Source organism: Biomphalaria glabrata, chromosome 1 (assembly GCF_947242115.1).
Source record: "Biomphalaria glabrata chromosome 1, xgBioGlab47.1, whole genome shotgun sequence".
NCBI classification, from domain to species: domain Eukaryota; kingdom Metazoa; phylum Mollusca; class Gastropoda; family Planorbidae; genus Biomphalaria; species Biomphalaria glabrata.
Window position 1 is genome coordinate 46,502,918 of NC_074711.1, and position 17,519 is coordinate 46,520,436.

General features: G+C 36.9%; 2 protein-coding genes across 3 annotated transcripts in view; one reads left to right on the plus strand and one right to left on the minus strand.

Annotated features, from left to right (window-relative positions):
- Positions 1-983: 983 nt before the first annotated feature.
- On the minus strand, positions 984-1,397 carry LOC129924765 (uncharacterized). Its single transcript, XM_056021463.1, has one exon. The coding sequence runs from the start codon at positions 1,395-1,397 to the stop codon at positions 984-986; it is 414 nt and encodes a 137-aa protein (XP_055877438.1).
- Positions 1,398-3,347: 1,950 nt separating this feature from the next.
- LOC106058549 (acetylcholine receptor subunit beta-like 1) overlaps positions 3,348-17,519 on the plus strand; it is a 33,154-nt gene continuing 18,982 nt past the window's right edge. The window contains exons 1-2 of one of the 2 annotated variants that reach the window (XM_056039912.1): positions 3,348-3,558; positions 12,175-12,353. In XM_056039912.1, coding sequence (XP_055895887.1) covers positions 3,483-3,558; positions 12,175-12,353 — 255 coding nt within the window. In that variant the 5' untranslated portion in view covers positions 3,348-3,482. The remainder of the gene's footprint in view (positions 3,559-12,174; positions 12,354-17,519) is intronic. The other variant, XM_056039919.1, reaches the window with a different exon arrangement.

Here is a 17,519-nt window from a genome sequence, read left to right on the forward strand (position 1 = left end):
GTCTACACGCTTTTGTCCTTATATTCTTCTGTGCCAAAGCCACCACATATAATCTATTAAATCGTTGTCCTGTTAGTAGGAATATTGTTTCAGAAAGATTTACTTAAATGTGTTCAACTTTTAAAATACCTATATTCTGTCCACAACAGCTGCCAGTGTAAGAGGAATAATTACCATTTGACAGACCTATACTGATATCATGTGATTTCTTTCAAAGTAAGCGGTTTCTAGCAAATCAAAACTCTTTGGTTTGAAATGTCCTCGTGTACTTCATGAAGTCTTGAAACGTCGAAAGTTGGCTCTTCCAAAACAATGTAGAGATTGACATCTCTGTGTCTGAGCACGTGATCTGTCACATAGAGGTTGCTGAGGGTCCAAACACTTAATTCAATATCTAGAACCAAAGAAAATAGAACACGTGACCAGACAAGAGTTACCTCCATTTGTTAACCTCTCCACAGATACGCGGATTCACATTGTTCTACAGCATTAGAGAGTTGAAGTCAGGAGCGTGATAAGTTGGAGTCTTGATTTAAACAAAATAATTCATAAGATACTGCAGTCCACAGAGTGATTCGTCAGAAGGAATGATAAATCGACTCAATGAACTTGTTTGGCATATCTTTGTTGTGCGTTACGATAGAAAAACAAAACACTATCTAGCGTTGTAGTTCATTGTGGTTGGTCGCTTTGTCCAAATGTTTGTCACTGAGAGAATCCATGAAGATTTCTAAATACTAGTACCTTTAGAGATATTTACTTGATCACTACAGTTTAGAGATTCATTCACTTGATCACTACAGTTTAGAGATTCATTCACTTGATCAATACAGTTTAGAGATTCATTCACTTGATCAATACAGTTTAGAGATTCATTCACTTGATCAATACGATAGAAAAACAAAACACTATCTAGCGTTGTAGTTCATTGTGGTTGGTCGCTTTGTCCAAATGTTTGTCACTGAGAGAATCCATGAAGATTTCTAAATACTAGTACCTTTAGAGATATTTACTTGATCACTACAGTTTAGAGATTCATTCACTTGATCACTACAGTTTAGAGATTCATTCACTTGATCAATACAGTTTAGAGATTCATTCACTTGATCAATACAGTTTAGAGATTCATTCACTTGATCAATACAGTTTAGAGATTCATTCACTTGATCAATACAGTTTAGAGATTCATTCACTTGATCAATACAGTTTAGAGATTCATTCACTTGATCAATACAGTTTAGAGATTCATTCACTTGACAAATACAGTTTAGAGATTCATTCACTTGATCAATACAGTTTAGAGATTCATTCACTTGACAAATACAGTTTAGAGATTCATTCACTTGATCAATACAGTTTAGAGATTCATTCACTTGACAAAAACAGTTAAGACACATTCACTTGATCAATACAGTTAAGACACATTTACTTGATCAATACAGTTAAGACACATTCACTTGACAAATACAGTTAAGACACATTCACTTGACAAATACAGTTAAGACACATTCACTTGATCGATACAGTTAAGACACATTCACTTGATCAATACAGTTAAGACACATGCACTTGACAAATACATTTAAGACACATTCACTTGAAAAATACAGAAAAGACACATTACTTGACAAATACAGTTAAGACACATTCACTTGACAGATACAGTTAAGACACATTCACTTGATCAATACAGTTAAGACACATTCACTTGATCAATACAGTTAAGACGCATGCACTTGAAAAATACAGTTAAGACACATTTACTTGACAAATACAGAAAAGACACATTACTTGACAAATACAGTTAAGACACATTCACTTGACAGATACAGTTAAGACACATTCACTAGACAAATACAGTTAAGACACATTCACTTGACAAATACAATTAAGACACATTCACTTGATCAATACAGTTAAAACACATGCACTTGACAAATACAGTTAAGACACATTCACTAGAAAAATACATTTAAGACACATTCACTTGACAGATACAGTTAAGACACATTCACTTGATCAGTACAGTTAAGACACATTCACTTGAAAAATACAGTTACGACACATTCACTTGATCAATACAGTTAAGACGCATGCACTTGACAAATACAGTTAAGACACATTTACTTGACAAATACAGAAAAGACACATTACTTGACAAATACAGTTAAGACACATTCACTTGACAGATACAGTTAAGACACATTCACTAGACAAATACAGTTAAGACACATTCACTTGACAAATACAATTAAGACACATTCACTTGATCAATACAGTAAAGACACATTACTTGACAAATACAGTTAAGACACATTCAGTTGATTAATACAGTTAAGACACATGCACTAGAAAAATACAGTTAAGACACATTCACTTGAGCAATACAGTTAAGACACATTCACTTGATCAATACAGTTAAGACACATGCACTTGACAAATACAGTTAAGACACATTCACTTGAGCAATACAGTTAAGACACATTACTTGACAAATACAGTTAAGACACATTCAGTTGATTAATACAGTTAAGACACATGCACTAGACAAATACAGTTAAGACACATTCACTTGACAAATACAGAAAAGACACATTACTTGACAAATACAGTTAAGACACATTCAGTTGATCAATACAGTTAAGACACATGCACTTGACAAATACAGATAAGACACATTCACTTGATCAATACCGTTAAGACACATGCACTTGACAAATACAGTTAAGACACATTTACTTGACAAATACAGTTAAAACACATTCACTTGAACATGTTGAAGGTCTGGAAAAACGAAACTTGAACTATTTCAGTGAAATATTTATTCTCAGCCTAAGAGTATTCTGCCCATAAGATCAAACAACCAAAGCATGTTGTGTGTGTGTGTTTGAGAGTGGCGAGAGAGAGAGAGAGAGAGAGAGAGAGAGAGAGAGAGAGAATGCATAGAAGGCTATAAATAAATTTTAAGTGGTTAAGTAGTAGCTGAACAAGACACACACAGACAACAGCTTTGGCTGTTTTATTTGAGAAAAAATATGTAGGTCACTGCTGGGTCAGCGAAGCCTCAAGAAATAATGCATATTTCTTCTTCCGATTCCAACATGAAGTTTTGTCATTAAAAAACCCAAACCTGCTAGAATAGACATTGAAAACACTGGAACAGAACCACTTGAGCCACAACTTGGTAACCTTTGCTTCACCAACAGTGCGCTACTAGTTTAGCGTACGGCCAGATACATCTTCCTTTTCTTTTTCTTTCTGTTCTTCTTGCACTCCTAGCCAGTTGAAATGATTCCTACATTTCCCTTCACCAGCAGCTGGTTCTAAGTAGGTCATCTGCTGTGCTGTGCGCGTGTACGGCTGATCGTGTGCTCACGACTAGGTCGATATTGGCCCAGATTGTCTCCGGATGTTGAGCTATTGAGATATGTTCTGTCTCCGGACATAAGTTTACTTCCACTAGACACTGGTCCACCGAGGGAATGCTAAATTACATGTTGTTGCTATTTTTTTCAATGAATACACAGTTTCTTATTAGCGCAGAGATGGATGAAAGAGGTAAATAATCTCTGGCTAGAAATAACATAGAAATCTAGTTTTAGGTAGATACTATTTTTAAACGAACTGGAAACAACGAATTATTGCCCCTGTTTTTTCTGTTTATTCTTGTAAGTACTGTATAACGATGGTTCCCCTTACTAATCAGTCCATCATATGAAGTGATACAAGTTGTTATGAATGAATAAAAATATGCACAACTTCTTTAGGCTAGATCTCTATTCAGATACAACTTGAGCTGAGTTATAAGCCCTGTAAGGTTTACATACATTTAAGAAGGAAATGATCATTATCTCCAGTACTGAATGACTCTGATGAAGTATCACTCAGGTGCTTAGGTGATCGCATGGAGACACTTCACCAAGGGAAACTGCATTGGGTCGCACGTTAACAATGTAAACAAAAACAAAATTAACACGGGGGATTTTTGAAGGAGGTGGGGGAGGACTTCATAGCTCTTGAAATTTATTTCGTCTGAAATTCCCCAAGCCAATCTAAAAGAGACAAGGGTGTAGGTAACGGACGTTTCTAGCCACATTGTTTTCTCTTGGAACTATGGACAGGTGTTTCAATTGCCTTGAGTAGGTATTACTAGACTACAAATCATGGAACACTGGGCCGTTATATATTTCTTTTTTCTATTCTATTTGTTGTGTTAAAATGAACTCCGTAATTTTGAACGAACATTCACTCACATTTGATAGAGACTTTTAGGAGCTGTAGTGAATGAACGCTTAGCATTCCGTCTAGAGATCTTCACATTCCAAGACACTTTCAAATGTTTTCACCAATAACGTTTTTCTTTCCAAACAATTTCGTTTACTGACTAGAAATAAGAGAGACTGGGGGGGGGGGGGAGTTAGGCAGAGAGGATAGAAGAGAAAAGAAGAATAAGGATTGAAACATCGCCACAAGCAGAGATTGTAGTAATGCATTCATTAAGGATTGAAACATGGCCGCAGGGAACAAGCAGAGATTGTAGTAATGCATTCATTAAGAATTGAAACATGGCCGCAGGGAACAAGCAGAGATTGTAGTAATGCATTCATTAAGGATTGAAACATGGCCGCAGGGAACAAGCAGAGATTATAGTAATGCATTCATTAAGGATTGAAACATGGCCGCAGGGAACAAGCAGAGATTGTAGTAATGCATTCATTAAGAATTGAAACATGGCCGCAGGGAACAAGCAGAGATTGTAGTAATGCATTCATTAAGAATTGAAACATGGCCGCAGGGAACAAGCAGAGATTGTAGTAATGCATTCATTAAGGATTGAAACATGGCCGCAGGGAACAAGCAGAGATTGTAGTAATGCATTCATTAAGAATTGAAACATGGCCGCAGGGAACAAGCAGAGATTGTAGTAATGCATTCATTAAGAATTGAAACATGGCCGCAGGGAACAAGCAGAGATTGTAGTAATGCATTCATTAAGGATTGAAACATGGCCGCAGGGAACAAGCAGAGATTGTAGTAATGCATTCATTAAGGATTGAAACATCGCCACAAGCAGAGATTGTAGTGATGCATTCATTAAGAATTGAAACATGGCCGCAGGGAAGAAGCAGAGATTGTAGTAATGCATTCATTAAGGATTGAAACATGGCCGCAGGGAACAAGCAGAGATTGTAGTAATGCATTCATTAAGAATTGAAACATGGCCGCAGGGAACAAGCAGAGATTGTAGTAATACATTCATTAAGAATTGAAACATGGCCGCAGGGAACAAGCAGAGATTGTAGTAATGCATTCATTAAGAATTGAAACATGGCCGCATGGAACAAGCAGAGATTGTAGTAATGCGATCATTAAGAATTGAAACATGGCCGCAGGGAAGAAGCAGAGATTGTAGTAATGCATTCATTAAGGATTGAAACATGGCCGCAGGGAACAAGCAGAGATTGTAGTAATGCATTCATTAAGGAATTAAACATGGCCGCAGGGAAGAAGCAGAGATTGTAGTAATGCATTCATTAAGGATTGAAACATGGCCGCAGGGAACAAGCAGAGATTGTAGTAATGCATTCATTAAGAATTGAAACATGGCCGCAGGGAACAAGCAGAGATTGTAGTAATGCATTCATTAAGAATTGAAACATGGCCGCATGGAACAAGCAGAGATTGTAGTAATGCATTCATTAAGAATTGAAACATGGCCGCATGGAACAAGCAGAGATTGTAGTAATGCATTCATTAAGAATTGGAACATGGCCGCATGGAACAAGCAGAGATTGTAGTAATGCATTCATTAAGAATTGAAACATCGCCACAAGCAGAGATTGTAGTAATGCATTCATAAAGTATTGAAATAATACCCCCCTCTATATTTCTCTCTACATTCTTTCTCTTTCTCTCTCTCTCTCTCTATCACACACACACGCAAACCACTTTATTCATCGATATAGAAAATCTGATGATTGAGAGGCGGTTTACGTCAAACTAGTTGGCAACGTTGAGACTATTGAGACACTCCAAGACAAGGTGGCAAAGACATAGACATTCATAGAGTAGATGGCAACGATAGAGATCCTTGTAATACGATAAGATACGATAAGAAGATAAGATAAGATAATTTTATGGGTCCAAACAAATAGAAACTCAATTTGACAACAATTGTCCACCTCAGCATTAGTACTCGAACAATACAAATAGAAATACAAACACGAACAACATTCATATCTTATCTTATCTTATCTTATATAATACAGACGTTACTTCAAAAAAGAAGATGATTACGTCCTACGTGTCATGCATTCAGTCATGCATATTAACCAATGACTTAAATTCTGCCAAGTCACTGTTTTTTTCCTGGCTAGCTCAGGCAACCCATTCCATGCTCTAATACAGGGGTCTCAAACACGTGACCCGCGGGCCACAGAAACTATTTTGTGTGGCCCGCGACCACGTCCGCGAATTAAAAAAAAAATTAGATAAAATTTACAATGACCACATATAAGCCGTGAAATGATTTACAGCTGCACAAATCAGTAAATGAGGTGTCACTGTCGCCCACCGACCGCTTAGGCTTTCAGCTGGGTGAACGGTGGCCTGATTCTTACCGCTGGCCGATAGCGGCTAGAATCTGGCCACCATTATATCACTGCTCCGACCGTTTGGCCGCGCGGCTAGCGAAACAGGAGAAAGAAAGGGAGATGGGGAGAGATGGGGTACATGTGTCAAGATTCCGTGAAAGCAAGCTTTGTTGTTAGCGAGATGATAGCAAAGGCATCACGACCATTCACTGAAGGCCAGTTTGTAAAAGAATGTATGTTACAGGCGTGTGAAATTATCTGCCCCGAGAAAAAGAAACTCTTCGAAGGCATACGTTTGTCTGCGAACACAGTTACAAGCAGGATCACCGAGTCAGCGACAAATGTTCAACAGCAACTGATTGCCGCTGCAAAAGACTTTGTAGCATATTCCATTACACTGAACTAGTCTACTGGTGTAACAGACACCGCATACTGTGCCGTATTCATTCGTTGGGTCGACGAAAACTTGAACATTGTTGAAGAGCTATTGGACTTACTAGCCATGAAAGGAACGACGACTGGACGCGACGTATTTCAAGAACTGGAAGCTTGTATTGGCAGGTGTGTGGTCTACGTGGGAAAAACTTGTTGAAGTGGCTACGGATGGTGCACCAGCAATGTGTTCAGAGAAGGTTGGTGTTGTTGGATTAATGGTAGAGAAACGGTATCAGCTCAGCTTGGCGGGACCTTTTGCAGCCATACACTGCATTCTGCACCAAGAAGCATTCTGTGGCAAAAGTCTACAAATGAAGAACGTGATGGATGTTGTCGTGAAGACGGTGAACTTCATACGTGCACGGGATCTCAACTACAGACAGTTTGTGTCATTTCTAGCTGATTTAGAAACGGAATACGGAGAGTTGCTTTATCATACGGAAGTCAGATGGTTGAGTCGTGGAAAAGTGCTGCAGAGATTTTTTGAACTGAGACGGGAAATAGCATTGTTCATGGCAATGAAAGACAGAGACATACCTCAGCTCAGTGACCTAATGTTTTTGTCGGATCTTTCTTTTCTTACTGACGTCACGCAACATCTCAATGCAATCAATTCACAACTACAGGCCACAAAGCAGCTGATTACCGTGATGTTTGATTCATTCAGATGCAAGCTGACTTTGTGGGCCACTCAGCTGGCAGATGGAAACCTGGCTCATTTCTCTTTTCTACGGAGCATAGCGGTTGAACCACAGCGCCTAAATGACTACGTAGACATCCTCTTCAGACTACTTGAAGATTTTGAACAACGCTTTCAGCAACTCACTGCTCTCGAACCACAGTTTTTCCTTGTTGCCACTCCGTTGACGTGAAAAACGTTCCAGTGGAAGTCCAGATTGAACTACTGGACCTGCAGTGTGACACTGTTCTGAAGCAAAAATACGCTGATGTTCCAGATTTCTACCAGTTTCATCCCATAGAGAACTTTCCAAACTTATTTTGCGCAGCTGATAGAATTCTTGCGATGTTTGGGGGGTACGTACGTTTGCGAACAGTTTTTCTCCAGAATGAAGATCAACAAAATAGCATTACGATCAAGATTGACTGATGAGCATCTGAGAGCAACCATGCGGCTTGCCACTACACGCGACTTCAGGCCTAACGTCGATGGTCTGGTCTCTGCCAAACGCTCTCAGCTGAGTGGACAGAAACAGAGTGACGAGCCATCTGCAGTAGGCCTCGTAATTATAGTTTTTTTTTTTTTTTTTTTTTTGGGGGGGGGGGGGGGAACTACAGTTTCTACTTTTTTTTTTTATTAGTGACAGAGGCAACGTCAACTTATTTTAGTAAACTAAACTGCCTGTGCATGTATAAACTACAATAAATGTAATTAATAATTATATAAAAAAATTATTTTAGCATTTAACTGCAGTGACAGTAGTGTTTGTAAAATTTAATGAAAAAACATTCTCTTTTCGTGGTGTGGCCCGCTGACTGATTGTTACTTTCCACTGTGGCCCACATGCTGATATGAGTTTGAGACCCCTGCTCTAATAGCACTAGGGAAGAAGGAACATTTGTACAAATTTGTCCTAGCATATGGAACGAGGAATGTGCCTTCATCTTTGTGTCTTTCTGAGTATTTTATTAAATTTTATGTTTGTATTTGAAGATTATGGTTCAGTGTTTACTTGATGAGGACACGTAGAGACGAGGTGGGCCAATTAAAGTCATTTATCAACCAGACACAGTGGAGGCACACATGCATAGTGTTTACTTTTTAAAAATAGAAATATCTTGCATTAACTTTATTTCCTCAAATTTGAAGAGTTCTAGGAACTGTTACAAGGGTAGCTAGGACGGCAAAATAAAGTCTAGCCCTGGGCCGAAACAAAATAAAGTCTAGCCCTGGGCCGAAACAAAATAAAGTCTAGCCCTGGGCCGAAACAAAATAAAGTCTAGCCCTGGGCCGAAACAAAATAAAGTCTAGCCCTGGGCCGAAACAAAATAAAGTCTAGCCCTGGGCCGAAACAAAATAAAGAAAAATCTACGCCTTTGAATCGAAGGATTCGAAGCTATACACAGTACAGCCTCCATTAAGCTATACACACGATACACAGTACAGCCTCCATTAAGCTATACACACGATACACAGTACAGCCTCCATTAAGCTATACACACGATACACAGTACAGCCTCCATTAAGCTATACACACGATACACAGTACAGCCTCCATTAAGCTATACACACGATACACAGTACAGCCTCCATTAAGCTATACACACGATACACAGTACAGCCTCCATTAAGCTATACACACGATACACAGTACAGCCTCCATTTAGCTATAAACAGTACAGTCCCCAATAAGCTATACACAGTACAGTCCCCAATAAGCTATACACAGTACAGTCACCAATAAGCTATACACAGTACAGTCCCCAATACGCTATACACAGTACATTCTCCATAAAAATGTTCAAACGATCAAGTGATAGCTCTAATACCAAAATAAGGTTTTAAAATGTCAGAGTTTTAGTATTAGTATCCTGAGGGGGGGGGGGGAGGGGGCTGCATTGCTGCTTATGAATTGGACTGAATCTCCCCCCCCCCCCTCAGTCGATATGCTGGACCATTTGAACTCTATGTGTGTTTCCTATTTCAATGCATGCACATTTCACGTGGTGTCCCCGTAGGAATATTCAATGACAGTGTCATAGCAATCGTGTATTGAGATGCCAAATATTCATGAGCTCTAATTGAAATGTCATGGTTAGAAGGTGGTAAAGTAAACTGTAAGAAGTCAACATTTAAAGTCCTCTAGCACAGAACACTGCAGCGAAGTCTTCTAGTACATTTGTAAGTATTGAATGGAACTAATCGTTTCATTATCAGGATCAGCTGTTTGTCAATGTACGCACTGACACAAACATACATAGAGACACACATGTAAGAAGAAAGAAAAACAGACTTACAGAGACACACTCTCATAGAGACTCTCAGAGACACACTCTCATAGAGACTCTCAGAGACACACTCTCATAGAGACTCTCAGAGACACACTCTCATAGAGACTCTCAGAAACACACTCTCATAGAGACTCTCAGAAACACACTCTCATAGAGACTCTCAGAAACACACTCTCATAGAGACTCTCAGAAACACACTCTCATAGAGACTCAGAGACACACTCTCATAGAGACTCTCAGTAACTAGCAAACTTTTTATTTTAGAAAGACAAGAGAGAGAGAGAGAGAGAGTGGGCGGAGAGACGCGCCCATCTCCAAGACAGAAAGCAACTAAAGGTCTTGAGAGACCCGTCAAGAGGTCGATACTGTCTTATTGAATGGTGTGCCTGGGTTGGAAAGAAAAAAGATTGAATTAGAAGTCTAGTCACATAATTGCAGATGACGTCAAACTAGGCTTCGGAGAAAATGTTGGCGATAATCATTATTCTTATTATACAAAAATAAACGCAAACTTGATCTAAATACACATGCATGTAAGCATATACACGTACATGCATATGTAGAAAGTTACACATATATATATATATATGTCAGACAATCACATTCATTTGTAGATTATGTACTATTTTGCATACGTTATCTATACTATAAAGTAGAATGTGAGGTGTATGTATGTTACTTATAGACATCAAAACCGCTTGACCAATCTTGATAAAACTAGGCAGGAATGTTTCTTAGGTACCAACTTAGACCGTAGTGTATGTATTGTAGCCCTAAAACAAACTTAAGACCCTCAAAAAAAATAAAGTTGTCCGACTCTATTACAGCTATAGTATTTTATGGATCTAGGCCATGTCTACAATGTTGACATGAGAAAAGATAGAAAGGATTTAGACCTAGATCTAATTTTTAGAAATACACTTTGCGCAGATAGTTTTTTACTTTGACACATGAAAATACAAAAGAAGATCCATTGATTTTATTATATAATAAAATTAACCTTTAATTTTGTGTTTCAAAAGCATTTTTTAAATTTATTAGTTCGTTATATCTGTGACTGCAGATTTCCTGACAAACATTCTTTCATTAGACAATACCGTAATGAATCGCTTACTAAAAATTAATTCGTTTAATTGTTTACTTTATAATCCCATCCCTAGATCTAAAACTCTAATTCAACTCTAAGATGATAAAACTTCTCTTAGCACAGATAGTTTTATACTTTAACACATGAACATACTAATTATAGTCCATTCATTTCATATTTTGATCAAATAAATATTCAAATTTGGTTTTCAAAAGCATTTTTAATAGACTGCATTCGTTTACGAAAGCTGCGAAGCCGGGTTGAGATAGGCCTAGATCTATATTCATTCATGAATCGTGTACTAAAAATTATTTCGTTTAATTGTTCACTTTATAATCCCATTCATTTAACAAAGCTATCGCTCTTTTCGTTTTTAATAGATAAGAATGTATCGGCTTAGGTAAATCCATTTTCGCAAAATTAATTTTATTTTCGTAGCGAAAGAGAAAAAACTTGAAAGGATCATTAGCTACGTTTAACATACATTTAAATCCAATCCACTAGATTAGTAAACACAAACTTAGACCCGCAGGCCGCGGGTAATGTCAGGCTAGTTATATATAAATGTGATAATCTTTTATCTTTTTCATCTGCGTTGATTATTTCCTTTAAAAGTTAACCCAGATAGATAGATAGATAGATAGATAGATAGATAGATAGATAGATTGATTGATTGATTGATTGATAAATAGATAGATAGATTGATTGATTGATTGATAAATATATAGATAGATTGATTGATTGATTGATAAATAGATAGATAGATAGATAGATAGATAGATAGATAGATAGATAGATAGATAGATAGATAGATAGATAGATAGATAGATAGATAGATAGATTGATTGATTGATTGATAAATAGATAGATAGATAGATAGATAGATAGATAAATAGATAGATAGATAGATAGATAGATAGATAGATAGATAGATTGATTGATTGATAAATAGATAGATAGATAGATAGATAGATAGATAGATAGATAGATAGATAGATAGATAGATAGATAGATAGATAGATAGATAGATAGATAGATAGATAGATAGATAGATAGATAGATAGAAATTAACATGTATTTTACTTTCAGATATAAATGAACAAAAACTGCACGAAGATCTATTTCATAAAAACAGTTACAACAGTTTGATCCGACCAGTTGTCAACACCAGCAGTAGCCTAGAGATCAATTTTAGTTTGGTCCTCAGTGCTATCATCAACGTAGATGAGAAGAATCAAGTCATCATTACCAATGTCTGGTTACAAATGGTGAGTTCTATTTCTTTCTGTCTGGTTACAAATGGTGAGTTCTATTTCTTTCTGTCTGGTTACAAATGGTTAGTTCCGTTTCTTTCTGTCTGGTTACAAATGGTGAGTTCCATTTCTTTCTGTTTGATTACAAATGGTGAGTTCCATTTCTTTCTGTCTGGTTACAAATGGTGAGTTCCATTTCTTTCTGTCTAGTTACAAATGGTGAGTTCTATTTCTTTCTGTCTGGTTACAAATGGTGAGTTCCATTTCTTTCTGTCTAGTTACAAATGGTTAGTTCCGTTTCTTTCTGTCTGGTTACAAATGGTGAGTTCCATTTCTTTCTGTCTAGTTACAAATGGTTAGTTCCATTTCTTTCTGTCTGGTTACAAATGGTTAGTTCAATTTCTTTCTGTCTGGTTACAAATGGTTAGTTCCATTTCTTTCTGTCTGGTTACAAATGGTGAGTTCTATTTCTTTCTGTCTAGTTACAAATGGTGAGTTCCATTTCTTTCTGTCTGGTTACAAATGGTTAGTTCCATTTCTTTCTGTCTGGTTACAAATAGTGAGTTCTATTTCTTTCTGTCTGGTTACAAATGGTGAGTTCCATTTCTTTCTGTCTGGTTACAAATGGTTAGTTCCATTTATTTCTGTCTGGTTACAAATGGTTAGTTCCATTTCTTTCTGTCTGGTTACAAATGGTTAGTTCCATTTCTTTCTGTCTGGTTACAAATGGTGAGTTCTATTTCTTTCTGTCTGGTTACAAATGGTAAGTTCTATTTCTTTCTGTCTGGTTACAAATGGTGAGTTCTATTTCTTTCTGTCTGGTTACAAATGGTGAGTTCCATTTCTTTCTGTTTGATTACAAATGGTGAGTTCTATTTCTTTCTGTCTGGTTACAAATGGTGAGTTCCATTTCTTTCTGTCTGGTTACAAATGGTTAGTTCCGTTTCTTTCTGTCTGGTTACAAATTGTGAGTTCCGTTTCTTTCTGTCTGGTTACAAATGGTGAGTTCCATTTCTTTCTGTTTGATTACAAATGGTGAGTTCAATTTCTTTCTGTCTGGTTACAAATGGTTAGTTCCGTTTCTTTCTGTCTGGTTACAAATGGTGAGTTCCATTTCTTTCTGTTTGATTACAAATGGTGAGTTCAATTTCTTTCTGTCTGGTTACAAATGGTTAGTTCCGTTTCTTTCTGTCTGGTTACAAATTGTGAGTTCCGTTTCTTTCTGTCTGGTTACAAATGGTGAGTTCCATTTCTTTCTGTCTGGTTACAAATGGTGAGTTCTTTTTCTTTCTGTCTGGTTACAAATGGTTAGTTCCGTTTCTTTCTGTCTGGTTACAAATTGTGAGTTCCGTTTCTTTCTGTCTGGTTACAAATGGTTAGTTCCGTTTCTTTCTGTCTGGTTACAAATGGTGAGTTCAATTTCTTTCTGTCTGGTTACAAATGGTTAGTTCCATTTCTTTCTGTCTGGTTACAAATGGTTAGTTCCGTTTCTTTCTGCCTGGTTACAAATGGTCAGTTCCGTTTCTTTCTGTCTGGTTACAAATGGTTAGTTCCATTTCTTTCTGTCTGGTTACAAATGGTGAGTTCCATTTCTTTCTGTCTGGTTACAAATGGTGAGTTCCATTTCTTTCTGTTTGATTACAAATAGTTTGTTTTACTTCTTTGCTGCATGCCGGAATAAAATTTTAGTACATTTTAAACAAAATTTTAAAATAAGTTTCAACCACAGACCTATAGATCTATATAGGTCTGTGGTTTCAACAATATTTTCGAAAATCCTTATTAAAATGCGTATCTAAAAATAAAATGTTAGCTTGAACTTAATCCAATGCACGGTTGCAGAACAGTTCTGTTCATATCTAGTTGACAACTTGAGTTCAACGTTTTGCTTGAGGAGTCATTCATATTCAAATGACAATCGATTTTTGAAGAAACAAAATGTCGTCGGAATTATTTGTTTCAATCTCACTTTCGTCTTTAGAACATTGTACATGGATCAATTATTTATAACTTCACACTTTTCTAAATGTTGCTGTCTAAAACTTAATTCACTACTGGCCAGAACTTCACAGCAGAACTTGCAAAGCTCAAAACAATATTGAAAGACAAAGACACTAAAATCAGACTGATGCGCTCCTGATGTGGTCGTGGCCACATTCTTGTATGCTTGCGAAACTTGAATGCTGACTGCAGAACTAGAGAGGAGGATCCTAGCAATGGAATTGAGATGCTTTAGAAGGATCCTAGCAATGAAGTCGAGATGCTTTAGAAGAATCCTATGTATTAACCAACAAAGTCTGCATCACTAATGAGGAGATTCGAAGCAGGATCACTATGACAATAGGGTCCCAAGATGATCAGCTGACTTCTGTCAAAAAAAAACGCAAGCTAAAACTTTATGGCCATATCACAAGATTTTCAGGGCTTGAGAAGACCTTCCTTCACGGAACAATATCAGGAAAAGAAAAAGCAGACGTGGTTTGGCTATCTATCAAAGGGGGACGCGGTTTGAAATCCACCTCGAGCAGAGTTGTGTTTACTGAGCGCCTAAAGGCAGCACAGAGAACCTTCTCCGAGAGACCCCTCTACCCACGGTCCACAAAAGAGATTTGGACCTTAGCGCCTAAAGGCAGCACAGAGAACCTTCTCCGAGAGACCCCTCTACACACGGTCCACAAAAGAGATTTGGACCTTAGCGCCTAAAGGCAGCACAGAGAACCTTCTCCGAGAGACCCCTCTACCCACGGTCCACAAAAGAGATTTGGACCTTAGCGCCTAAAGGCAGCACAGAGAACCTTCTCCGAGAGACCCCTCTACACACGGTCCACAAAAGAGATTTGGACCTTAGCGCCTAAAGGCAGCACAGAGAACCTTCTCCGAGAGACCCCTCTACCCACGGTCCACAAAAGAGATTTGGACCTTAGCGCCTAGAGCATGCTACGAGTACGAATTTTGAGAAAACAAAAGAAAGAAAGATATGCATAGACAAAGACGGTTGACAGATCATGTGTGGTGCCCCAACAGTTTAACAGACTAAGGGATGGGTGAAGTTGATGAAGATCAAACCTCAGTAGCGACAAATATCGCATATCTATCAAAATAACACATCTATCTAATCAGTACATCTATCTAAATCAACACATCTATCTAATCAGTACATCTATCTAATTAATCACCTATCAAAATAACATATCTATCTAATCAGTACATCTACTAAATCAACACATCTATCAAAATAACACATCTATCTAATCAGTACATCTACTAAATCAACACATCTATCTAATCAGTACATCTACTAAATCAACACATCTATCTTATCAATTGTCACGATCATCAATGATGCTAGATGTCACGTTGAAGATTATCTTGATCTAAACAGCACAATCAATGATCGTGATTGTCGAGGATCTAGAAATCGTCAGTTGATAAGATGATCATTTAGAAGTTGCTTTTTTATAAGATGATCATCTAGAAGTTGCTAGTCGATAAGACGATCTAAGTATATTATTATTATATTCAATAAAGAAACTTCTCCTCGTCAAATACAAATACTTTAATTCAAAACTTGGAAAAGCTATTCACAATAATTACAATGATATACTGTGATTGAATAAAACATAAAATATATTTCTACTAGTTTAAATGATCTACACCAGTGATGCCCAAAATACGGCCCGCGGGCCATCTCCAGCCCGCCACGTGATTCAATCCGGCCCGCTGAGAAGTCGGCACAAAGCGTAGAAACCCCCTCCCCTCCAAAGAAAAACTACGTTAAGGCCCTCACATTTTCTCTGATGGATTGGTCAATGACCTTTAAAATTTGTGCGTTTATGTAATGGACTCTGAATCTAACAGGAAGAGTGTACTCATTTTACTTTTGTTGTTGTGTGGATATTAAGCCAACACATTTTATTTGTAAAGAATGTAAGGATGTTTTAAAAGAACAACATATAAACGGCTTTATCAAACGAATCTGACGACTTCTTGGTTTGAGTCGCGAATAAAAGATTGTTACATTTTTTAAAGCCTAGATGGTGGGGGTTGATGGGAATATTTACCAAATAGCGACAAGGAAATGAGTCGGTTGTAAAGCTGGCTACAATGCTGTTCATATTTGAAGTAGAGAAATGAAGCCATTTTCTGACAACTTTAAATATCTCATTAATTAGTGTATTAGATCCACGGATTTGTAATAAAATAATTTCAGGTCAATGTCAATTCTTTTTTTGTACCTTTTCGTTCATGTGGCCCGTGATATGAGTGTTGGAAATTAAAATGGCCCGCAAGTCGAATTAGGTTGGGCATCACTAGTGATGGGCAAAAGTTAACTAAAAAGTTGCTAACTTTTAGTTTAACTAAAAAAAAATAGTTAAGGCCAAAGTTTAATTAAAAAAAAAAGTTTAGTTAAAATTCTAGTTTAATTATTTTTTTTTAGTTACAAACTAAAAAGTTTAATTACAAATTTTACAAACTTTTTTAACATTCATACCAATAAATATTTTAGATCTATGTAATTTGGGGAATATATATGATTAATAATAGAGAGAAGAATAAACTAGAGGGTGCACAGGTCACTAGAAAGCCTTTTGACCTTTACCCTATAATGGTCGCTATTCCCGCCAATTCAAGGTATTTGAAAGGCGAGAAAAATAAACGTGTTCATTATATTTCTAGCAAGTTTCGCTGCTTGATAAATCCTAATAATTCCTTGCTTCTATAGATCTACATTTTGCTGCTTTTTATTAAACACCAGTGTGTTCCTGTATAGCTGCAGGCAAAGAATTTTGCTTTACTACAGATCTAAAAGAAATGTCGACTCTTTTTATTTTAAAACTTTTTACTAGATAATGATAGATCTAGAGTTAGAGTCTAGTGACGTCTAGTCTATTAGACATTAGTATTAGTCTATTACTACTATTAGATCTTTAGTCATGACATAATAGTCTATATTTAATTATTTTAGTCTCTTAGTTTTATTTTAACTCTTAGTAGTCTTAGTCTTAGATCTAGATGTAAATCTAAAATTATAAGTCAATGAATAATATACTTCTTTTTTGAAGTAACGTCTGTATTATATAAGATAAGATCTATTAGTTTAGAGATTCTACTATTCTAGAATTAGAGTCTAGATTAGATCTAGACGATCTAGATTACTTATTATACTAAGACCTAAGATGC

What these genes read in the sequence shown, in the direction of transcription:
- LOC129924765 (XM_056021463.1), bottom strand. Translation starts at nt 1,397, where the DNA reads ATGTGTCTTAACTGTTTTTGTCAAGTGAATGAATCTCTAAACTGTATT.